Source organism: Periplaneta americana, chromosome 6 (assembly GCF_040183065.1).
Source record: "Periplaneta americana isolate PAMFEO1 chromosome 6, P.americana_PAMFEO1_priV1, whole genome shotgun sequence".
NCBI lineage: Eukaryota > Metazoa > Arthropoda > Insecta > Blattodea > Blattidae > Periplaneta > Periplaneta americana.
The window spans coordinates 144559843-144586867 of record NC_091122.1 but is presented as its reverse complement, the minus strand read 5'-3'; the positions used below and the strand labels follow the sequence as shown (position 1 = coordinate 144586867).

At 35.8% G+C, this 27025-nt stretch overlaps 1 protein-coding gene across 1 annotated transcript; it reads right to left on the bottom strand.

Moving 5' to 3' along the window:
- Positions 1–112: 112 nt before the first annotated feature.
- On the bottom strand, positions 113–25656 carry LOC138701882 (myrosinase 1-like). Its single transcript, XM_069829222.1, has 11 exons — positions 25354–25656; positions 23388–23521; positions 20162–20296; positions 18896–19018; positions 13805–13985; positions 11869–11963; positions 11228–11375; positions 9131–9279; positions 7907–8047; positions 5353–5459; positions 113–700 (listed from the first exon to the last, which is right to left on the bottom strand). The coding sequence occupies exons 1-11, from the start codon at positions 25589–25591 to the stop codon at positions 454–456; spliced, it is 1698 nt and encodes a 565-aa protein (XP_069685323.1). The 5' UTR covers positions 25592–25656; the 3' UTR covers positions 113–453.
- Between the last annotated feature and the right edge of the window lie 1369 nt (positions 25657–27025).

Genomic DNA, 27025 nt, shown 5'->3' with positions numbered 1-27025 from the left:
TCTATACATAATATGCATATAAAAGTATGAACATTGTAATTATTCACATCAGCCTATTGCTTAAGAATCACGTAACTGCTTTAATTTTAAAATACTTATATCTAAGAATAAGTACTTCGAATTGTTATATAGGCCTAAGCTTAATACGAAATGTTCTAGTCTGTTGCTATTGATAGGAATAGGATAATAAGTCCTCATAATTATATTATAATATATATCTTTATATTTATATACACCTTCTTCAGTTTCAAAGTACATGTAAATTACAAACGTGTGATGTAATAAAAGAAATGTGTTTAAAAATATACAAAATTATCTGTACAATAGAACTAGACTATAATTATGTTTAAAGACTTAATACTCGTATATGACATAGACTACCTATAAGAAGAAGTTTAATATAAATAAACATAATCTTCATCTTACGATGTTTGGTGACATAGTTGTACACATTTAAGTAATTTCTTTTCTGGAAGTTGGCCACCGGATCGGCCATGCTGCATTATCAGTAGAGGACCGAGTGCTCATAAATTGTGACGTGGTATTGGTCACCGTGAGATTGGGTCTCTCCGCCCAGTTGCGATACCTGACAGGAATCTGCCCCGTTCGGATTATCTCGGAATACACATATGCCGACTCCTTGGGGATCCGTGGCCGAGAGGAGTTGGTGAAGTCTACTCTGAAGAAGCCGAACTTCTCTCTGAAAATTATAATTTTATTAGTAGGCCTACTACAGTGTGATCCACGGAACGACACAGGTTACTTCAAATGTACTTGAATTAATACAACCCACTTATCACATTTCAAGGTGCCAAGGGTTTCCATGACAACAACCCTTCCCCTCTCTTTGTGACCAATAAGATGCTAACGCTCCCTCTTCTATTCACCTACAATCTGTATGGAAGAGGAAGAAGTGGCGTCTTATTGGCCATAAAGGGAGGGGAAGGGGTGTTGTATGTATGTATGCAATGGCTATATACCCGGTGGCAGTGGTAACTAATTACACTCAATAATGACAATAATAAACCTGTTAATTAAAAATACACTTAATAATAATACCAATAATTAATACAAATAATTAATACTAACAATAATAATAATAATAATAATAATAATAATAATAATAATAATAATAATAATAATAATAATAATAATAATAATAATAGGAAATATCCTAAATTAAATGAAGCACTATCACTTAAAATAACATTTAAAATAAATCTAATTTGTATCTTAAATCTAAGTTCGAACTAAAACCCACGAGTATGATATGTTCATATCTGCACAAGTACCTTTCCACATTACACTCATTTCGCTGTCAACTCACTCACTGCACTGGAACTACGACACATTTCACTGATTCTATCCTGATTTCACTAACACTTCAAAAACATTTCACTGTTCAAATACTTTGCACTGCCACTATAAACTATAAAGCTTCCCTGACAGGAACACGTTTCACTGATACAACACACTTCACTGACACAACACACTTCACTGACACAGCATAATTCTTCACTGATACAACACTTCAGTAACGAAATATCATTTACATCCTTTACATACTGTGTGTAATTATCGTCTATTAGTAAAGTCCTTAAGCCTATTTTTAAATACGTTTTTCGTTGTTGGTAAAGCCTTTAGTAAGTCTGCAGGTAAAGCATTCCAGTCCCTGATAGTACGATTGAGAAAAGAAAACTTTCCAGTGTCCGTCCTCTGTCTTCTTTCCCTCAATCTATATGAGTGGTCGTTCCTTGAAGAGTAATTTGGCGGCTGCAACCTATTTTTTATTTCTCTCCAGGCAGGCTCACCTCTGTATGTTTTGAACAGTGCGCATAATCGAATTCGCGTTCTCCTGTCCGTGAGTGTGTCCCATTTTAATGGTGAATTTTTCCGATAACACTTGAGAGCCCGTTTTTGGATCTTTTCCAGTGTCTTAATATGTTCTAATCTGTAAGGATCCCAACATGCAGCACCATATTCCATTTCTGGACGTACTAGTGATTTATATGCAATCTCTTTGGATTTATCAGAGCCTTTTCTTAGTACTTGCTATGGAAATCATTCGACACCTTCAAATGTCACAAGGGGCAGGGCATGGTTGCGCCCCACGGTCAGGTAAAATACAGCAGATAAAAAAGGGTCCCTGTTTTGTGGGCAAACTTGCGTCCCGTTCCCATCAGGTAGGAAAAAGGGGCATGGCATAGTTGCGTCCCGATGAAATAGGTAGAGAAAAAGACATTACGGAAACTCGAGCCTCATAATCAACCAACCTTATTGATTTCTTATTCGATTTAATATTCATTATCGATACCGTTAAAATGAACACCATGAAGTTGGCAGTACTTTATTAACTGTGTTTCTACTGTTTATGCGGTGATTATCGATAGCCTACCGTTAAAATGAACACCATGAAGTTGGCAGTACTTTATTAACTATTTTTCTACCGTTTATGCGGTGATTATCCATAGCCTACCATTAAAATGAACACCATGAAGTTGACAGCACTTTATTAACTGTTTTTCTACTGTTTATGCAGTTATTATCCATAGCCTACCGTTAAAATGAACACCATGAAGTTGACAGCACTTTATTAACTGTTTTTCTACTGTTTATGCAGTTATTATCCATAGCCTACCGTTAAAATGAACACCATGAAGTTGACAGCACTTTACTAACTGTTTTTCTACTGTTTATGCAGTTATTATCCATAGCCTACCGTTAAAATGAACACCATGAAGTTGACAGCACTTTACTAACTGTTTTTCTACTGTTTATGCAGTTATTATCCATAGCCTACCGTTAAAATGAACACCATGAAGTTGACAGCACTTTATTAACTGTTTTTCTACTGTTTATGCAGTTATTATCCATAGCCTACCGTTAAAATGAACACCATGAAGTTGACAGCACTTTATTAACTGTTTTTCTACTGCTTATGCAGTTATTATCCATAGCCTGCCGTTAAAATGAACACCATGAAGTTGACAGTACTTTATTAACTCTTTTCTACTGTTTATATAGTGATTGGGGTCCAAGAGGAAAGGATGCGAAATATAAAGCCTCTCCCTCCCATTGTCAATCCTCACCTTCTCGTGGTGGACCCCGTTATCACTAACGAGGATAGGCGACCGAGTATTGACGGTATAGCCATATTAACTGTTCATGTCAGGGGGAAATACCTGACATGGCCAATTGCAGAAGATCTACACAGACGGAAAGGTTCTCAGGCCTTGAGGTGGCATACCCACCAGGGTACTCGGAGGTTGAGGGCCAATCACCCACAATCTCTTAAATAAATTTGATTAAAGAAACTAAAGTGAGAAATAGCCGGACGGATGCATAGTTGACGTTTGGAATGAAAAAGGTTACGAAAATAGGTTTTTGGAACATAGGAACAATGAACGAAACTGGGAAACTAAACCTAATGAAAGACAAGAATTGGAATGGAATCCCCAAGGAGCTAGGAAGGTGGGGCGACCAAGAGGGACATGGAGAAGAACGGTTAATGAAGAGGTGGGAAAGTCTGGGAAAGTCTGGAGAGAAGTGAAGGCTACGGCACCAAATCGTGTCCGTTAGAAGGTTCTCACTGTGGCCCTATGCTCCACATAAGGAGTGAAAGGATATACTACTACTACTACTACTACTACTACTACTACTACTACTACTACTACTACTACTACTACTACTACTACTACTACTACTACTACTACTACTACTACTACTACTACTACTACTACTACTACTACTACCATATAGTGATTGTCGATAGACTACCGATATCGATAGGCTCCGTTTTTTTAAACCACGTGTTCGGGGAATTCAGAAGCGCTAAAATAGACAGATGTTCTTTAAAATGCAGCTACCACTATAATATTTTTAAATAATTTATTTATTTTATGATAATCACTTTCGTGTGTACTATGTCCATCTGAGAGCAACTATGCCATGTCCATTCTGCTGCCTGATTTCTTCGGGGCGCAACTATGCCATGTCCATTCTGCTGCCTGATTTCTTTGGGGCGCAACTATGCCATGCCTAGGCCTCCGAATTGACCGCGGGGCGCAACTATGCCATACCGGTCACAAGTCGGTTGTGCTTTCAATTCCACTAAAATATTATAGTTTGTCTACTAATGAGAGCAATAGACCTTAAGGGTACTGGGTAGAGCTTTTAACAGTATTTTCGCGTATAAGTATGAATATATCAAATATTTTTTCCTCTGTTTTCATCAAATATAGACTAATGTCCTTTGCACCGTGTGAATAACAAATCGACCCTCCCAAGTACTAACATTGTAACTGACTTTTTTACATTTTTCAGGAGATGAAAATGAAGTTTTAAAATGATCGTGTAAATTAGTGTAGACAAAAATATAGAATAACAATAAGATTTTACATTAAATTGGGAAGGTTTAGAGCTTTACAATGATAGTACTGGGAGAAAAAGAAACAATTTAAGACCATATTAACTAGGACAACTCAAAACCATAAAAAATTGAGTTACAATGTTAGTACTTGGGAGGATCGAAATGTTGATGAGTTGTGAACTGGCCACAGAAACAAATTATCTTTCATTGTTTTATTGCAGGAATGGTAGAAAAAAAGAGTACTGAAAAATAATATTTTTTATTGTTCTAAATTCAGGAACTATTTACTCGGTAACTACTTAAGATAAAGAGCTGAAATTTAATGTAAACTAGGTATTTCTTCAAAATGAATGGACTAATATTTTAAAATATTTAATTCAGGTAGTGAAAATATGAAGAGATCTCATATTTTCATAGGACAAAATAAACGTATAGGGATTTGTCACATTGTGCTTGTGTAATTAAAAAATTAATATTTCTATTCCACTCATTTTCTCAAATAATATGTTTTTGAAATGGGGAAAGTTTTAAAAGGTCTAGATTAAAACTTTTTGTAATAGATGTTCCTTACTGTTGACAATCACAAATTTTCTTTTTTCAATAAGTTTACACTTTTTTTATGTCATGCCTATATTAAAACAATGGAAGATAATTTGTATCTGTGGCCACCCCACAACTCACCAACTTTAATCACACGGTGCAAAGGACATTAGTCTGTGTTTGATAGAACCAGAGGAAAAGAAATATTTTGTAAATTCATATCTATACGTGAAAATACTGTTAACAGCTCTATCCAATAGCCCTACCATAAGAAACTACAGCGTTTAAGGATCCAAAAAAGAAGCCACTATTGTAAATATCAGATTTATACCACTCACTGCCTCTATTAAGACTACTATATTACTGCCGCTGACAATAATACCACGACTACTGCTATTCAATTAACACTACTACTAATAATTAAAGTGTACGTAAGTACTTACGTGTATCCACGATTCCATTCAAAATTATCCATTAAGCTCCAGGCAGAGAAGCCAATAACATTACAGCCATCGTCGTAAATGGCTTTCAGCATTTCGGACATGTAGCTCTGCACAGAAAACACACTCATGAAGTTAATAAATGGTGTATGATATTTCTTATTTTGCTTTTTTTTTATTATTTAAAATTGTGGTATAAGTTATTTGGAACTTTTCTCACAAGGAAATGGTCAATGAAATCAGAATGAGACATACCCTGAAACTGCGCGCACAGGTCTCCACAAAGCAAATAAAAAATGTGCTGTCCGTAGTAACTAAATATAAGGTTGTGTAAACCTATTATTGTCGGCACTGGAATGAGGTGGTGTGTTCGGCATCACGTTTCGACAACCTTTCACCTACTCAATTTGGCAGGAGGCTGAGTAAACCTCGGAGATGTTCTAGAACTTTTGGCAATGAAAACTCCCCCCAGTATACTTGCCATCATATGTGTCTCGCAAAGCTATAATTATGTGGCGACATCTCTTAGAATATGCCCAAACTCTAATAAATAATAAACCTCCCTCTCTCTTTCACGCAATACTGCTATCTGTTAATACAACGTTCTGTCTCGTCATTACGCTTGAAGATGGCACAGAAACAATAACTCATTGTCCTGGTTCGCATAGGTTATTCTGCTTATGCTACTCTCCGACAGGACTTCGATTGGAGAAATGTCAATTGTCTCCAATAGCAACAATAGTACTGCCCTAGTTTATTGTATGAATGGCCACCGATACGATGAACGCTTCGTGAGACGAATTATTAACAAGTCGGGCTGCGTGAGGGTCGCGTGTTGGGGGTGGATGTCAGACGATGGGGCAGGACTTCTGGAACGCATCCACGGGCGGTTTACGGCAGAAGCCTACGAACACATTTTGGCAAATGTAATGATCCCTTCCGCCCGAAAACGATATCCAGAAGGAACACTTTTCTTCCAGCAGGATAATCATCCGATACACACCGCCAACTGGATTCAAAGGTGGTTTACGAGGAAGCGTGATGTCGACCCAGTCGACTGGCCTCCAAATTCACCAGATATGAATCCGATTCAAAATTTGTGGGCTGCAGTCAAAAGGATCCTACGCTCTAATTGGGTAGAACAACCACCCGTTCGGACACCTGAGGAAGTGTGGAACAGAGTTCTAGATGCGTGGGAGGAGATGGCCAAGAATTTAGACCTGTTCCATAATCTTGTGGACTCCATGTCGCGCAGAATGAGGGCAGTTGTTGACGCAGGAGGTTTGTGGACGAGATACTAGTACCACCATAGGCCTTGCTTTGTCAATATATTAAAAAATAGTTTGTTTTTGTTAATTTAATTATTTATTTGTGTTTGATATGCGGTTTTTTTATGATGTGAAACAAGTATTTTTGTTTATAACTTACAGGCCAGATCTCACTTATTAATAGCCCACAGGTGATGGGCAATAATATTTTTACAAGGCAGGCATAACGAAGTTTGTTAACAAATACCATTTCACATTTAAACTAATAAATTAAGTAAAAGTTAAAATAAAAAAATTATAATTTTACCGTGCTGGGAGGTGAACTCACAACCTCTAATACCACTGGGCCACACATTGCTCGTAAGGTTTACCACATTATAGACGGATGACTTTCAATGAAGAGACACCACAGCAATACCTTGCAGTGGGTTACTTTTACACGATAGAACTTTGCATTTCTATTGACCAAGAGTCGGCCCATTCTTTTTTCCGCTAAGTGTACAATAATAAAAATTGGTATGTGTAAAACACTGTCCTTCTGCTATATGAAAAAAATATTTTTATGATTAAAAAAGCTATTTATTTATTTTTTCAAAATTCAAAATGATGGCAGTTCACTGTGCAGTGATGAAGCGTTTCCCTCATAACTCAAACTTTTTAACTTTTTCATGTTCTCTCTTTTTTATTTTATTGTCGAAACTCATGTTTACCATATCATGGCCTTTCAACTACATTCCTTAATAAATAATATTTTTTTTTATATTTTGTGTTAGAAGAGAATACTGAAATTTGATCATTTTTAAATGAATTTCTTTTTTGTCAAACAACCTATCAAAGACAGAGAAGTGATTTAGCATAATATTGTAGATATGACATGCATAAATACACACAATAAATTTCATCACAGAATGTTGGATAGTTTTTGAGTTATGAGGGAAACGCTTCATCACAGCGCAGTGAACTGCATTTTGACTTTTGAAAGAAAAAAGATATATAAATAATTTTTAAATCGTAAAAATATGTTTTTCATATAACAAAAGGGCAGTGTTTTATACATACTAATTTTCATTATTGTATAAGATACAGTAATAGAGGAAAAAATATTGAATATTTCCAAAATTTTACTGCTGTAAGCTGTACCCAACCCCTTAAATCGAAAACAATTTTTTGCAGTCTTACATTACGAATTAGCGTATGTACTCTGTTCTCGCAAAATGAAATGTAACGTTAAAAATGTTAAATATAAGCATTACATGATAGTGAGTCATAGTGATGTGTTCGAATCTTACCGTGTAGTAGCGGACTCTGTCGATGTCTTTGAGAGTGTCCCCTGGCAAATCGGAAAATCCGATTTCGGTGATGAGAACTGGAGGATTGTTATACGCCTTTGCAATCCAGTTCAGCTGTTTGCGGAAGCCCCAGGGTACAACCTGCGTGACATTGAAATATTTGCACTTTATCAAATCGTGTAAGTGAAGATATCTGATAGCCTAGGCTACATGAACTTTAAATGTTTCATAATCACTAAAGTAGCTGTATCAGGATAGGCATCCTTGGTCCGTGCGTTTTGTTTACAAACATTAACTAGTTTTCGCGTGTCCCCAAGCCGACATATAGTCAGTTCCTATGGGCTGTACCGGGTGGTGCAAAAATCTCGATCCATTTTGTTGAAAGCATGGTCCAACGTTAATGATTGTTACATATATCGTTTGTCAGAAGTCTATATACAATATTCTGTACAGTTCAATTTGCCCCCCCTTCCATTTCGAAGCCCTGCTCCAAGCGTTGCACTATCGCTCTGAAAGCATTACGAAGCTTGCGTGATGTAATAGCTGCTACTGCTTCGTAAATGTGTTGCCGTAAATGAGGAAGGTCACGAATCTTTGTCTTATACACATGGGACTTAATAAACCCCAAGCAAAAAAATTGAGTGTTAAGTCTGGAGAACGTGGTGCCCATAGTCTTGGCGCAGTCTGCCGATCCATTGATCCGGAAAGGTTTCATTCCGATAGTCACACACAACCATAGCGAAGTGGGGTGGAGCACCATCTTGCTAAAAGACAACAGAGTGTAAAATATCATCCTGAGTAAGCTGAGGTTCTAGGAATTGTTGAAGCATGTTCAAGTTTGCGACTCCAAGTGACTGTGGATTCTTGAAACATGATGTATGGACCAGTAATTCTGGATGTATCCCTTTGCTATTCGTAAGTAGCATTAGGTTGCTCGTCGGCCCATATTCCACAGTAGCTCAGTCGGCTGAGGCGCTTACCTGCTGTTCCGGAGTTGCATTCAGGCGTGGGTTCGACTCCGCTTTGGCTGATTACTGGTTGCGTTTTTTCCAATGTTTTCTCCAACCGTAAGGCGAATGTAAGGTAATCTATGACGAATTCTCAGCCTCATCTCGCCAAATACCATCTCGCTGTCACCAATCTCATCGACGATAAAGAACCTAATAGTTGATACAGCGTCGTTACATGACTAACTAAAAAGTTGATATTATATGATAAATTTACCTTAAGCCAAGAGGAACCAGACGATGGCCAGCGGGGGTCCTGTGATGTCACGACACCCACGTCTCTGTTGATGGACGGAGCTGAACCCACTTCCCCCGCGCTCCCATACACCGTCGTGTAGTGGTTAAGACCAAAGAAGTCCCACGTACCTGCACAGTCGAAATTAACATTATTCGTAAACCATAATCGTCATTAGCTGTTTTGCAGTCGGTTGATTGTTTCAATGTTGTCCTCGAGAGCTACACTGACAAGTGAGGTCAGTCAGGTATTTGTTCAAAAATATGTTTGTTAGTCATTGTTTTGTTACAGTAATGCTGCATATAAGGAGTTTTGACAAATAAACATAGAGAATAACAAAAGTTAGGAATGAAACAAAATTATATGTAGAAAATAGGTATGCTTCCTATTATTACATACGTGACCAGACCTGATAACAGTGAAATTAAACAACAAAACATTTTAAAGGACATTGTCTAGAAAAATAACTGGCGAAACAAAAATGGATTACGTAGTGAGTCAACATAACACGAGATAGGTGTCAAACTAATCCAATGGATGGATGGATGGATGGATGGACGGACGGGTGGCTGGTGGATGGTTAGATGGATGTATGGCTGGGTGAATGGATGGGTGGGTGGGTGGATGGATGGATGGATGGGTGGGTGGTGGATGGTTAGATGGATGTATGGCTGGGTGAATGGATGGGTGAATGGATGTATGATTGATTGGACGGATCGATAGGTGGGTGAATGGATGGGTGGATAGATGGATTGATATGGATGGATGGATGGGTGGTGGATGATTAGATGGATGTAAGTTATGGGTGGGTGGGTGGATGGAGGGTGAATGGATGGATGGATTAATGATATGGATGGATGGATAGGTGGGTGGATGGATTGATAGATTGATGTGGGGGATGGATGGGTGGGTAGATGGGTTGATGTGGGTGGATAGGTGGATGGATGGATGGATGGATGGATGGATGGATGGATGGATGGATGGATGGATGGGTGGTGGATGGATGGATGTATGGGTGGGTGGGTGGATGGATGGATGGATGTGGGTGGATGGATGGATGGGTGGGTAGATGGATTGATTTGGGTGGATGGATGGATTGATGAATGGATGAGTGGATGGATGGATGGAGAGGAATACGCATTGGTCTGAGTCTTCATGGAGAAGGAATGTTCTCATGAAATTTGGGCCAGTGCAATGGGACCTGTATCCATACAGCATCTTGATGAATTTGGGAGGCTACGATTGGTAACGTAATACGATTTCGAAAACTAGTTATAACGGCTGGGAGGATCAACGTGCTAACCACACGATACCTCCTTTCTGTTGGATGATCGTTCACCTCTGATGAGGTATGTGGACGTGAATTCAGCACCCGGCTAGTCGGTCTTGCCCCTTCATTGGCTACAGCACCACGGATTTTATTATATATTATTATTATTATTATTATTATTATTATTATTATTATTATTAGGCCTACTGTCTACTTAAACTGTACAATTAGAAATGGAGCCAAATGTCGTAATTTTGGGATCACAAGGAATACTTTTTGTGTGCGATCCTGAAGTGCATGTTAAATTGCATGTTTAGAAATATCTTTTGAATAATAATTCAAGAAAATGAACTATACAGTATTATCGTTCGCAACGTCATAGAGGAGCTGAATTGTTGCGAAACGTATAAAACGTACAGTGAGAAGGTATGTATCGCCTTCGTGACAATAATTTTCATCTCTCTGTAAATAATTCATTCATTCATAATGCTCTGCCCAAGGGCAGTCTATCACTGCAAACGCAAACCGAGCATTCTCCAGTCTTTCTTATTTTACCGTCGAAAGACTCATCATGCCACGTTTGCGGTTTTTCTTGGGAAAGATAAATGCGGTAGTTTCCCGTTGCTTTCCGCACACCACTTTCTCTTTCGCATCTTAAAAGATCTCCGGGAGTCCCAGCGTGGAGGTGAGGAGAGTGGATTTGACTAATTAGGCCCTCCGGACTTCACCGAAATTCACCGCAAATGTTAAATATCAGTTCTATCAGAGTTTTGACCCGATCAGAGATCGGAAAATCCCAATTATGTTACCTTTTATATACTCGATTTCCTCCAGTGTTAAAGACGGCAGTCGTGACGACTTGAATCCTTCAGACAGGCTGTTCTTTTTAATCCTCTCCTTCACAACTTGGGGATAATCTCCTTCAAAACTGAAGATCGGATGAGCAAACAACCCCAACTAAAATCAACACAAATTAGTTCAATCAATTAGAATTAATGTAGGACTATATAACAATTCCTTTCTTCACGCTTCAATTAGTGACAATTCCAACCATCTTTTTTTTTTTCTTTTTTTTTAAGTTGATCATTAAACGACGCTGTACTAACTACTATGTTATTTATCGTCGATGAGATTGATGATAACGATATGGTAGGCCTATTTGGTGAGATAAGGCCGAGGATTAGCCATAGATTACCTTGCATTCACCTTACGGTTGGGGAAAACCTCGGAAAAAACCCAAACAGGTAATCACCCCAAGCGGGGATCGAACCCGCGCCCGAGCGTCTTAACCAACCGAGCCACGCCTGTGGTTCTAGCCATCTTATTATTTACAAAGTGCACAGTGTTATTTCTAGTGATGTCCCTTATTATTCATAATATTAATTGTTTCGGAATGATTTGTCTATGTAGTACAATTGTCGTCAGAAAAAAAAGGAAGAAGAATACTTACTCTAAACTGTGTGTAACGTTCACAAGCTTCTATGTATTCAGTGCTTCTTCTTAAGGGTTCGCACCAATGAATATTCAGAGTAATTCCCAATTTTCCTGCAATAAAATTAGAAAATTAGTTTACACGTGTCAACTAACATAACATAATAAAGACATACAAATCAAGATTTCAGGTATAACTCCCTGTAAAGTTGATTTGAATAATTTCGAGGGAAAAATTGTTCCGGGGCCGGGCATCGAACCCGGGACCTTTGGTTTAACGCACCAACGCTCTACCAACTGAGCTACCCGGGAACTCTACCCGACACCGATCCAGTTCTTCCCCTCTGTATCCACAGACCTCAAAGTGGGCTGACAACCGTCAAGCAATCAACGAGTGCACACTAACTCCGTGTGACTTAAATTGTGGTTTTCTGTTAACGAACAGTGACGTGTATTAGACTATGCAAATCAAGATTTCAGGTATAACTCCCCATAAAGTTGATTTGAATAATTTTGAGGGAAAAATTGTTCCGGGGCCGGACATAGTTTGTTGCGAATTTATAAGTTAGATAGGCCTATTTACAGAACCTTAAGTTTCTTTTCTTCTTTCTCCTCCGGACTGAACTCTTTTTGAAAGTAGGCTATATTTGACTGATATAGCCTACAATAAGTGTAGATATGTAGTGAAAATAAACGGGATGATATTGCGATGAGATCAGTAAAATATTCTGAAATGAAATATGCACTATAGCATATTACGTATTCATTTTAATCAATAATTTTTTCTCGGTCGTTAAAGTTATAAATCATTTATCCAATTTTACTTGAAAGTTACAAACTATAATTTTTTCTTTTATCCTTGTAAACTATTTATTCATTTCCTCTCGAGAATTGTAAACTATAAGGTGGGTCAAAAGTCGCTTTCCCCAATATTCGTTCTCAGATTTCATACTTGTACACATATACAGATGTCATAACTTGAATAAACGAATAGCTGGTGTAATGAGTGGTGGATTGACAACCATGTTCGTGCGTCAACTGTTTTTTCCGATGCCATGTCTTGTTATTGCTGTTATTTTGTTTTATTGTAAATTGAATGTAATTATATTTTGTAAGAAAGATTGGGGAAGACTTCTTTTAACTCACCCTGTAAAGACCTATATTTATTTCTCATTTATAAATAAGAATTACTTATTTATTTCTAATATGTAAATTAATTAGATACACATATTTCTTTTATTGTTATAAACTATTTATTTATTTTATTAGTAGTCATGAACTATTTATCTATTTACTTTTAGTGATCGCAATTAGGTTATGAATTATCGAATTATTTTCCTTAGTGATTATGAATTATATTGGTTACGCACGTGTCCTTAATGGTTATGAAGTATGTATTCATTTTTTTCTTATTCGTTGTAGGTGAATTGTCTATTTAGTTTTTCTTAGTGGTAATGAAGTATCTAAGTTATTAATTTTCCTTGGTGGTTATTAATTACCTATATTTTATTTTTTAATATTCATGAACTACCTATTTTTAAGCGTTATATCCTTCAAAAGTATTATTTGTCAACTCATAACACATGGCCTATCTTATAGAACAGGACAGTGAACCCTTTGTAGTTTATTACCAACAAATCAGGATGTTTCAGGTGGAAATTCAGCTGTGAGGCAGGTTCTTTCCAATACTTTTGTTTTTCTCATTAGTTTTCATCCATTGTTCTTCTGTTATCATTTTATTAAAACCTTAAATAATTTCCTTAATGTGAAAACGTTACTTAATAAATAAACGCCACATTACTGTTGGTTCGTTTTATCCTTTGAAAACATCCACGTCAGATATAGAAGCACACTACTAAGCTTACAATTAAATGCTGTAAGTTTCTCAGAAATCAAGACTATCTGCTGTCTCTTTTTAGATTACAAAAAAACAAAATCGAAAATATACAGTTTACCTTGCTGCAGGCTGCGGAAATATGAGTAATACAGGTGGTAGACTCTTGCGTGAGAGAGTAGCATGGTCTTCGTGGCCAAATATTCCCCGGTTCCAGAAGCATTCACGGCTGGAGAGTAGCGCGGGTTGCCATAGCCACGAATAAAGGAGTCGGGCTCGTTGAAAGTTATCCACACTTTGACCTGCGTGAGATAAAGAAATTTAAATAATGGTTTTATAAACATATTTCTTGTTTTAAGAATAGTATAATTCAAAATAAATTTTACTCACACACGGTAGCCTACCAGTAATTAAGATTTGGGGGGGGGGGGGAAGAGCTATGGTCCGTCCCAGAAATCTGTGGAGTAACTTCATGCATATGGGGGCGGAGTCTATCTGCGCCGGAGTGTAATGCGGGCAGCATCAGCTCGAAGCCGCTAAGGGGTAAGATGCTCGTGGTAGAAGGTAGAGTTCAGATAGAAATGATCCAATCCCTGCAAGCGATTACTAGCTTCGTTCAGCCAATACCTCTCCCCAGAGCAAGCATTGTCCCTAGCCCTCCCACATACCACTTGCGCAGAGGTCTTGTTTCGTCTTTCTACTCCACAGATAATTTAAGGCTGAATATGTAACGGAGAATTTCATATGGAAATATTTGTATATTTTATTTGAGGTACAATAAAAGTGACAGGGGATTCATCAAATCCCTGTAACTGCGTAAAACATTTATGCTGTTCATGATTGTTATTGTGAGCATGGTTGGGATTGTAAGGATGTTTGGGATCTTAAATACAATTCTGATATTTATTTTAATTTCTGTATTTTTACTCCCCGCATTTAAATTTAACAAGACGAAGCCTTTTCGTTAACTATTTCATAATCTCTTCCTCATTCCATGGGTCCTAGTCTAGAGACAACTGTGTAAGTGATATTCGAAACGATTCACACATCAATATGATTCCAATGAGTTGTTTAAAATTATAATTAATAATAATAATAAAATAATATAATAATAATAATAATAATAATAATAATAATAATAATAATAATATATCATTACAGACATTTGGATTCATTTGGAAATTAACATCACTGTTAGTATTTTACAGTCTGATCCGTTTGGGTATGGATAATATTAATTTATTATTGTAAAGCTATAATGAGAGAAGGGAAATTTTCTTGCTGGTTATATTATGATTAAAAGATGGGCGTTATATGCGAGTGTGACAATCAACAATGCATAATCTGAAAGGACAAATGAAAATCGTAGATGATTAAAATGGCTACTACAAATCAATGTGTTTTTGGTGTGCTAAATTTGAGAGTGTTAAAAGACTTTAAAGGGAATTTCGACGTTATTATGGTGTGCGTAACGTAACTAAATACGATTCCGTAATGTTGTGGTATCGAACATTTGTAGAAACAGGTTCTGTGTTAAAAAAAAAACATGCAGGAGGTCGCAGGCGAAACCCAGTACGAGAAGCAGCTATCTCTTGGCTTGGTACCCAAACTCCCCAGATCTAACCCCTCCTGACTTCTTCGTGTAGGGTTTTGTTAAAGACATTGTCTATTCACAGAAACCCAGGAACATTGATGATCTGAGAGTAAAAATTACTCAAGCTTTTCAACAAGTCACCCCTCTTATGTTACAACGAACATGGGCTGAATTGCATCACCGTTATGAGTTGTGCAGGGTGCGCAATGGGGGTCATGTTCAGCTCTGAGGAATCTCCCATTTTTCAGTGTTGTATGCACAAAGTTTCAACAAATAAAGTTCAGTAGTAAATGTTTTACGGTGTTTTTATTTTATCCATACCCAAACGGATCACTCTGTAGAATTAGGCTGTGTTAAATTACTATGTCTGTCTTTATGTTCCCCGCATTTATGAATCTCCTCCATTTGTGTGCGAATGATGTTGTATTCATTGCGATGTTACATGAATTTCTTCCCCTTCATGTTTATCACTCCTGGATTGATTAGAAGCTGCTTTGTTTTAAACACATTAAAATTTCAGTCATTAATTAATGACGGCACCGTATTAACAGAAATTGTGACCAGATTTCTCGATTATCGGGAGCTTAATCTCTCTCTTACAGGGTGTGCTAGAATTTTGGTAAATTTTCAATTTCTTTGTATTGTATTTTTCTGACAATAAACAATAAACAATTTTTAAAAAATGTTGAATGATAAAAATTTAAGAAATATTAACTGTTCCCTGAGGCTTCACTATTATCAGCTACTTGACCCTTAAACTGACAATGTATCCTATAGGATACAACAGGTTAATAGGCTATATGCTATAATTTTAATAGAACAATAGGAAAAAAATTGATAGGAAAATTAAAATTTCACAATACTATAATAGGCCTATTGCACAACATATAAAATATGGACATTGCGATAGTTGTTTTCTTTACAGTCCGACACGGTTTAATAAACTAGTGTGAGAAATGAAGTTTAGCCAATTTAAGAGTTAAGCTACGAAATTACTGCCTTGTCTTATATTTGCACATGTTTCATCAAGAAGTAGTTTTTTAGCTATCCAAAATACACAACTAACTCTCTGCTTTCGAGTGACTTATTGATGCACATTTCAAGTATCGTACCATACATTTCTCAAAAAAAAAAAAAAAAGAGAGAGAGAGAGAGAAATACGAAATGGAGAAAATGGATTTAAATTACTTTTACAAACTACGTATTTTAATAATTAAAGAATTTACTATTAATATTTCATAATATTTTTTTTATAAATGAGAAGAGCAACTGTATTGCTCTTGAGTAATATATGAAAATTATATTATGTCCATCTTTAAGTCTCAACTTAGAAAATTGTGTAGAGAGACGACAATATCGATCATGATTAGCCTATATAGCAGTAATATTAATGCAATAATTACGTATTTCCTTCCCTAATATTTACAATTTCATTATGGCACAATCACGAGGTTTTCATAAACCTTTATCGTAAAATCTCTAATTTAACGAATTATTATAAACCGACTAAAAGAGGAACTTCTCTTACACGAGCTAAATTCATATAGATATTCATTGTGTATTATCAGTCCTACCAGAATATTTTCACTGCGGAAAAATACAATCACAGTAATTTTAATTGTATTACTGTTCACCCAAAACATTACACAGACTATGCTCTGACACTACTACACAATTATTCATAAATCATAAAAGTATCTTGCCATAAGGCATAAATGAGAACAAGAAAGAACAGCGGACACTAACGTAATCAGCAAGGAAGCCTTTACTTTTTTCAACTAAAATAGAATCCTGGACACTGATTTTATCTTTATTTTCAATATGATGAATTACATAACAAAAATAATTTATATAGACGATTAAAAATGTTATTACTTTTTCAGAGATAATTTGCAAACACAGTTGTAAGAGAATCTAATCTTAAGCTCTCCACAAATAAAAGCAAAGTTATAGCACTTAAAAATATAAACCAACTAAAGGCTAACGAATTGTATTAACAATAACATACTAGAGCAGATTAATGCATTTCAATATATGATTACAAAGTTAACAAAAATGTTAGTTTTGATGCGGTACGATAAAGCGATATTAAATATATATATATATATATAAACAGAATAAGTAAATTGAAGTTTTATAAGATAGACCTAATAGCGGTCCAACAAAAAAAAACAAAAGACCAAATTAACATTCAAAATGAGGTTTCTGAGATCAATCGATCAATCAATCAAACTCCTGTATCTCTTCATGAGGAGCATAGGGCATTCACAAAGTGCCTCCATCGGACCCTATTTGTAGCCAACTTCTTCACTTCGCTCCATGTTTTCCCCTCCCTAGCAATTTTCTCCAAAACTGTTCTCTTCCATGTATTTTTTGGTCTTCCTCTTGTTCTACTACCCTGGGGGTTCCAATCTAAAGCCATTTTTTTCTACTGCTCCATCTTCTTTCCTGATTGTGTGCCCTATCCAATTCCACTTTCGTCTTTTGATTTCTATTGTGATTTCTTTCTGATTTGTTATCTTCCATAGTTCTGAGTTCGTGATTATATCTGGCCATGTAATTTTTAAAATTCTTCGTGAACATCTATTAACAAATTTTCTGAGATCAGTAGCAGGTTATACGTTGAGATATCAAAAACTAAACATAGAAATTAGGGAAGAACTTAATATATTCAACTCTGTTTAAGAAATAGGAAATTTGTAAGAAGAGATGAAAAGAATATGTAGGAAGAGATACAAAAACAAAAACTCTGACAATTATGAAAGAGTACAGATCAAGAAGTAGAAGATATATGGGTAGAACAAGGGAATAATGGAGGAGCTCTTAAAATGCTACAAGGGCTTCATGAAGACGTAGTGTTTCAATGGATATCCTCACACTGTGAAATAGTAGATAAAGAGAAGTGACTTCCTGGTCAAAAAAGGAACAAACATCAAACAAACTCAAAACAACAAATTCCCAATTTGGGACATCTGGCCGAAATCTACGGCTGACCACTAGGATCCAGAATACAAAGCAGAGGTTAAATGAAAAATACAATATGATTGCGGAGAGAATACGGAACAATGATAAATTTAAAAATAAAGTACAATTTGATTTCGGAGAAACATGAGATGAAAATGCATTGAAGAGTAATGAAATTCAGTGAAAAATACAATCTCTTTTCATGCCTCAAAAGTCAGAATCAAACACTAGTCCAGTCCTTTTGTAAACAGGAATTCCTGAAGAAAAGCGAAGGTAAACCTTGGAACATTCTATTAGACGGTAATAACTTCCCAGATTTACCACGAAAAAAGTCTGTCGCTATATTTCGCTTAACCACCGGACATGATTGTCTCGTCTTTCAACTACATCGGATTAATATCTACCAGCATCCGCAGTGCATCCTCTGTAGAAATCAGAACTCTATCATGAATAAAGAACATTTGCTACATTGCCCAGCAATAAAGGAAATAGATGTTGATTTACCATCGCAGCTCACCAAATACTATTGGGACGCCCTCAAGAGAATGGAATAAATCCAAGATTCTTAACATTGGTCAACAACAACATATACGTAAAGGTAAAGTAATCAATCTTGGTTTAAACCATAAAAATTATGATGATTTTTAAACTCACCCTATCACCAAAGTTTGAGAATAAAATATATGCATAGTCTTCAAAGTATTCCGCCATTTGAGGGTTGGCCCATCCACCGAGATCCTGGAGTGGCTGGGGAAGATCCCAATGATACATTGTTACCTGAAACAATTTTAAATATCTTATGAGTATTGTCCAACAACAGTCTCTATAGTGTAATGGTTAGTTTGCTGGGCTAAGAGTCTGGGACAGGGTCCACCCTGTCTGGCGATCCGAAAGTTGGGAGAACTCAGGTAAAAACTATTATTAATAACATCTATGCGAATTCACAGTACTGACAATGCAGCGCCCCTATTCCGTCTTGTAGTTACCCAGTTTACTACTATGGTCCCTCCCAGGAATCTGTGGAGTAACTTCACGCATTTGGGGCGGAGTCTATCTATGCCGGAGTGTATTGCGGGCAGCATCAGCTCGAGGCCGCTAAGGGGTAAGATGCTCGTGGTAGAAGGTAGAGTTCAGATAGAAATGATCCAATCCCTGCAAGCGATTGCTAGCTTCGTTCAACCAACACCTCCCCTCAGAGCGATCATTGGCCCTAGCCCTCCCACATACCACTTGCGTAGAAGTCTTTTTTCGTCTTTGTACTCTACTGATTCCTGGGACGGACCATATACGCTCGGTTCAATTCTGGTCCCTTGTGCAGCTGTAGCATCATGGAATCCAACAGGGGCGTACTGTAGAGCTCCTTAAGTGTTTTATTTAGTTGCGGATGTGTTATAAAATAAATACATCGACTATAAATAAACTGAAGAATGCATGCGGCACTGTCTCCTGTACGTTTTCAGTTTCGATATGACAGTCAGGTCTGTTTCCGCCCCTAATAATAATTTTAAAATTAATCTTCTATCGGAATGACCTCTCGCAGCTCACTACTCAAGTAGAGGATATCTTATGGCTAGTGGACATAAGAATACTAAGCGGATTCAGGGATTAAGATCATAACATATTGAAGATCGATTTAATAAGGCTTGAAACTTGAACGCATATAAAACCACTTAAAATTTGGTCATATTTAAACTGAAAATGCACAGAACTTTGCAGTCGTAATTTGATGTAATGTTTACAGCATTATAATAGACTATTTAAGAATATCTTAAGATACAAGACATAACTTTTAAATGGATAGTTTTCTTTTCACTCACTGCTACAAACTATGCGAAAAAAAAAAATTTATCACGCGCTCACATACATGTTCCTTTAAGTAATCCATGGTGATTAAAGACTTGTGTAGATATTTGTACTTACCAGAGGTTTTATTCCATTGGCTATAAGTTCGTTGATGAGATTGTTGTAGTAATCGATACCGGCCTGGTTCACAATATGTATGCGGCCAGTAGGAAGAATTCGAGACCATGATATGGAGAACCGGTAGAAGTGAACCTGACACATAAGAAATCGTCTTATATTAGAGTAAGGGAGGGGATTGTCGGATAGGTCTGGTAATGTCGGATAATCTCGGATAACATATTTCTTTTCCATCGAATGGTGCAATCTGATGTGAAAATAATGCATTACGTTCTCTTCAAGTAGACGAACATCTGCATGAATAGCCATTACTGTTGAGTGCTTCACTGTGTGTGAATAGCGTGTTTTCAACGTGACTGCAAAAAAAAAAAAAAAAACTTTTTGAGGGTAAGTAATGTGATTTATTCGTTACAAGTTATTCTTATATTTACACAACATGGTATGCACTGTTTGATATACCATAGATAAGGCTTCTTAATTCTCTAATTGCAGAAATGCTATTGACAACATGTTTCATGCAGCTGTCTTGTTTTACTGTTTGTGAAGAGTCGGCCAATGTCGGATACTAGCTGAGGGCAATGTCGGATACTAGCCGAGGGCATTGTCGGCTGTCTTTCAATGCTGCTCGCTACATAAAAGCTGCCTTAAACCCATTTATATGTTTTCTATAACAAACCACTACATTTTTACTCGTGGGTATTTTTAATTAATGTAAGTAATTAATTTTCTAATTAATTGAATATTATGAAGTAACGAATTGTTTCTTCTTGTGATATTTTTAGATGCCTAGAGTAAAAGAAAAAAGAGATTCAGTCTAAAAAAATGGAAGTCTGAAGATATGGTAAATGCCATTGTCGCAGTACTGGAGAAAAGAATTGGGCTATCTTGCTGCTTCCAAAAGATTCAATATACCTCGATCAACATTATTTGATTATGTACGGTCCAATTCTGAGCCCACCAAAGCCGTTAAATCGAAACTTGGACGAAAACCAATACTCCCAGCTTCACTTGAAGAGAAGCTAGTTGATTATGTGTTAATGATGGAGAGAAAATATTTTGGATGAACCAGAAATGATGTTAAAAGGCTTGCATATCAGTTGGCTAAACAGAACACTATTGTAATAGTTTCTGATATGCAATATATTATTTTAAATGCATTATCATACCTCTTACAAAATAATGTCTAATGTATCCGACATTAGCTTCCCATTCTGTCAGTGATGATATTATTTCTGTTTTGTCTTTGCAAGTTATACAGCAAATACATATTATGTAAATTACCTAATACTTATGTACAATCTGCAGGAACCCCAAGAGGTTATTATAATACTAAGTAATTCCAGTTCTAACTTTTTTCAATTACCTTTATTTTGAAACATCAAAATGGTATCCGACAATACCCTCCCTTACTCTAGTACCACAGTCTAGTATATACAGTCACGAAGCTCAATACGTAGTAAATATGCATCCATAGATAGTCGCTGACCACTAGGATCGCTAATATCGCCTCATTACAGACAATGCGAAATAGTATCGGCACAGTCTATTGTTCCTAACACCCTCACAACTCAAGCTTCGTGACTGTATATACTAGACTGTGTTAGTATCAACACAGAAGTTAGAATTAGTATACTCATAGTAAACTACTTTTCAAGCATTTATAAACGTAATTGTATCCAAGTTAAACATTTATCTGATATTAGCAATCTTGGGTGACATAGCCTATTTACAAAACTTCACAGAAGATATTGTTGACTATTGATATGCTACTTTCAAATATCGACGTGTGAGAGAAATGAAAGACTTGGATTTATTATAGTTATAAAGATCTCTGAAAACATTAAACAGGCAGAATTTCTCCACTCCACCCATCCTTCATCATAATATGATAATGTAGAATTTCTGCACGGCAATATCTCATGTAGGCCTACTTTGGTACACCACAGTAATATGATATGCGTAAATAGTCGCTTAGTGATTTAAGACGGCGCTCATTCCTGTATTTTATTTATTAATATTTAACGCTGTTGAAAGTTCCAAATCGGAAGTTCTTCCTGAGAGAAATAAGTATACATGATGTTTGAAGAATGTGTTGAAGAAAAAATTAATTTAGGCCTAAGGAATAGCTCATATTACAGTACACTGTACAAGTTTTCATTTAAAAGCCGGAAGGACTATGAAAATGGTGGAATATGCATAATTTGTAACTAAATCAGTTTAGAATCGAACGATGGATATAATTCAATATCTTATAATTGTATAAGAAACCACAAAATAATTTCATAATTTCTGACGTTCTGCTGTCCCGATATTGTTTCCACTCTAGAAACATATTAATGAAACTGTTAATTTCATTATCGATTCTTCCAGTTAAATAATTGCATCCATTTTGTTAATAAATTCTGAGTCTGAATAAATTCACATTCTAGTTCATGGAATTGCTTGTTGAATACCTGTCAGGTTGTGCAACTTCGGCTTAATCCACGATATATAGTAAATATTGTAACTGTGCTGTTGTAAAATTGACAATTAATATGAAATGTATTTATTATTATTATTATTATTATTATTATTATTATTATTATTATTATTATTATTATCATTATCATTATCATTATCAGTTATCACTACCATCATTCCCATCTCTGTTTTTCTTTCTTTTTTTTCTTGTATTAGCTCGATGAGAGCTCCATAGTGTTCTGTTGACCCTGTTGACCTCTATAGGACATTAATTTAATTTGTGTTATTTTCATCAGCGTCTGTATTTATTTTTTGCACTTATATGTGCTATCTGGTGGGATGGAAGAGAAGGCCTTATGGCCTTAATCCTGTCAGATTAAGTAAATAAATAAATTGTTATAAAATTCCACGAGAAGAGTATAAAACTTGGAACCAAATCTCCAACTCACTTGGCTGAGAACCCGAGAAGAGTTATTCTAAATTTAGGTCTTCATTTTTTTTTATAAATTCAACATGGAGATACTTAGAGCTAATAATGAATAACAAGAAATATCAATAAATTATCTTTAAATTATCTTTTTAATTTAACTTGCACATAATTTATACGACGATAATTAGCTGTAATTGCATGCAGTAGTTCCTCGTTATTCATTATTTCAAGTTAGACGAAATTGTAAAATATGGTTAATTATATATAAAAGTTTGAGTTTAATGTTGCATAATATGTTTTACACTTATTATTAAATTATGCTCTTAAATGACTTACCCCTAGCGTCTTGAGCAGCTGCACGTCTTCTTTGTACAGATGATAAGAGTCGCAAGCGACATCTGCGTTTGATCTGTCTGCTATGTATTCTGGATGTTCTCGTATCAGTGTGTCCCATATATTAACGCCCTTCCCTGAAATGTTATCATTAAATACTTGTTTCAAAATACATCTAATTGTTACTTTCTCATTGTGTAACGCATAAAGAGTCAGTTAAAATTTTGAGTAGTCTGTTTCTTGTCATTCTGACATTTTGTTTTGTTTATAATTTTCTATTTTTTCTAGTAATGAAACTATTTTCAATTCTTTTAAAATTTCTACATAGGTCCATATTCAATTTGTAAAATCAGTGTAATCAATGTAACCTACTCTTTCTACCCTTTACGAAATAGAGACAAAGGGTGTTCTCTACTTCTCTATATAAATGTTTACTTTCTATAGACCGAGCGAGGTGGCGCATGCGTTAAACACGGGACTCGCATTCGACAGATCCGCGGTTCAAATCCCCGAACCGACCAACCTGACTGTGGTTTTTCCGTGATTTTCCACAGTTCTTTAGGCAAATGCTGGGTTGGAAATTTCATTGTCACTGTCAATTTCCCTTTATCTTCCCTGTATAAAAATAATTTAGATACCATATCATTTATCTTCATCATCTTCTTCCATAGGCGTATGTCTTCGTCCGCTTGCAGGAGGGGCGTCCTCTCGGAAACCGTCTCTGAGTTCTGAGCTTTTCGCAATATCTCTGCCAGGATTCATTCCTTAACATTGTTTTCTTTGTATTCTCTCAAATAGTTAAATGTCATTACTAAATTACGGTATATATTCAAGTACAATTTTCCACTCCGAAATCTCAACGTCTTTCATTAATATTTTGATTTTTCATAACTGAATCCCTCCATGACGAAACTTCACGAGCCGCCAATGCTATCGACAGTTTATAAAGATAATGATTATCATTATCATTACCATCATCATCATCATCATTATCATCATCATCATCATCATCATTATCATCATCATCACCATTATTATTGTCATTACCAGTCAAATTTCCACTGGCCGCCACTGTTAAAGTTTTGTGTTCGGCAGGAAACAAAGTGTTCGCTTAAACAACTATTTTTAAGAAAATGTTGTTTTTATTTTTTCATGTAATGAAAACATTATTATTATTATTATTATTATTATTATTATTATTATTATTATTATTATTTGTTATTATTATTATGTGTTATTATTATTAATAGTATTATTTATTATTACTATTATTAATAATATTATCTGAAAGTTAGAATTTATAAAACAGTTATATTACCGGTTGTTCTGTATGGCTGTGAAACTTGGACTCTCATTTTGAGAGAGGAACAGAGATTAAGGGTCTTTGAGAATAAGGTTCTTAGGAAAATATTTGGGGCGAAGAGGGATGAAGTTACAGGAGAATGGAGAAAGTTACACAACGCAGAGCTGCACGCATTATATTCTTCACCTGACATAATTAGGAACATTAAATCCAGACGTCTGAGATGGGCAGGGCATGTAACACGTATGGGCGAATCCAGAAATGCATATAGAGTGTTAGTTGGGAGGCCGGAGGGAAAAAGATCTTTGGGTAGGCCGAGACGTAGATGGCAAGATAATATTAAAATGGATTTGAGGGAGGTGGGATATGATGGTAGAGACTGGATTAATCTTGCTCAGGATAGGAACCAATGGTGGGCTTATGTGAGGGCGGCAATGAACCTCCGGGTTCCTTAAAAGCCACTAAGTAAGTATTAATTATTATTATTATTATTATTATTGATAGTATTATTACAGTATTATTGATAGTATTATTATTTATTATTACTATTATTAAGAGTGTTGTTATTATTAATAGTATTATTTATTAATAGTATCATTATTATTATTATTATTATTATTATTATTATTATTATTATTATTACTGCTGTTGTTGTTGTAAACTTACCGTCTTCATTTGGTGCTCCCTCAATTTGATATGCAGATGTGGCAACACCGAACAAAAATCCGTTTGGAAAACTATAATGTGTGTTATTTTCCAAATAGAAGTGTCTACTGTTTCTTTGGGTCAACGAGGATTGTACAGATGTTCCACCCACCTTGTAAGGTGGTCTGTATAACCTCATATCATACCCGTCTATTGTAGTCGTGGCTACAAAAACTAAATAAAATGCTACCAATTTCATCTTACGCACTCATACCATACAAGAACACTATGGGTGCAGCCTTCAAGATTCCGCTTTTATTCTTGGGAAGTAATGTTTATGTATGCTTCCCCCTCTTATATCACCAGTAGTACTTCGAGTAAATAGTAATCAGGAGTGGGAAAATATCTCGCTAATGAGTCAGAAACATTAGAATTAGACCTTGAAACACTTCACGTGGTTTCCCCATCATATGAAGATAGTTTAATAAAATTCAGAACATAATCAAATATTTATAAAACATTTCGTGTTTTTGTTAATGTATTTTAAAATATTATTTTGGAAGTGTAATTTTAATGTAAGCTATCGATCAAACAAACCTATCAATAAAGAATTATTACGCCTTCTGGTTCAAAAAATGTGAAAAATAACTTCTACTTTTTTCTCAATCTCAATTCGGTATTTTTTACGTAATTGTTAAGCTTCATCTACGCGGTTCAATTTTTCATGCGCGTACGCATGCAAACTGAGAAGGATATTGAAAGAATCAAGTTTAAAACGCACGTTCAATTAAGGTTCATGCAGATTTTGTGTCTAATGATGCGCCTTTTTGAACGTCATCTTCACTACGTAAATATATTAATTAATATTAAAAGTTCAGTCTGGTATAAACAACTGTGGCGATTCAAGGCTACTTGACGTCTGAGAGTTGACCACTCCCGATGTCTTGAAAGTTCGCTTAAGCAGTCAATACTGTCGTGCAGGTTTTCGGCTTTGCGGGCACTGTTACTCTTGCTTTCTCAATAGTTCGTATGCATCTGAATTCTGACTAGTGTAATATATAGCTAGTCGGCCATGTATGCAATGGAGAGGGAAAGGAACTGGTCCCCCTACCCATTATCTCCTGGTCTAGTTGCCACTTAAGTGGTGCCTTCTTGATATCACTTGCGAGGTTCAGACCTGTCTTCGGAGAGTTGACTAAACAACAACAATTATGACATTATATCAAAAAGCTTTCACTGCCAACGCCGAATTACTACAATGTGCATAATTTTATCTATATCTATCTATCTATCTATCTATCTATCTATCTATCTATCTATCTATCTATCTATCTATCTATCTATCTATCTACCTATCTACCTATCTACCTATCTACCTATCTACCTATCTATCTATCTATCTATCTATCTATCTCTGTCTGTCTATCTACCTATCTATCTATCTATCTATCTATCTATCTATCTATCTATCTATCTATCTATCTATCTATCTATCTATCTATCTATCTATCTATCTATCTATCTATCTATCTATCTATCTATATCTGTCTGTCTATCTACCTGTCTACCTGTCTGTCTATCTATCTATATCTGTCTGTCTATCTGTCTATCTGTCTGTCTATTTATCTATCTATCTATCTATCTATCTATCTATCTATCTATCTATCTATCTATCTATCTATCTATCTATCTA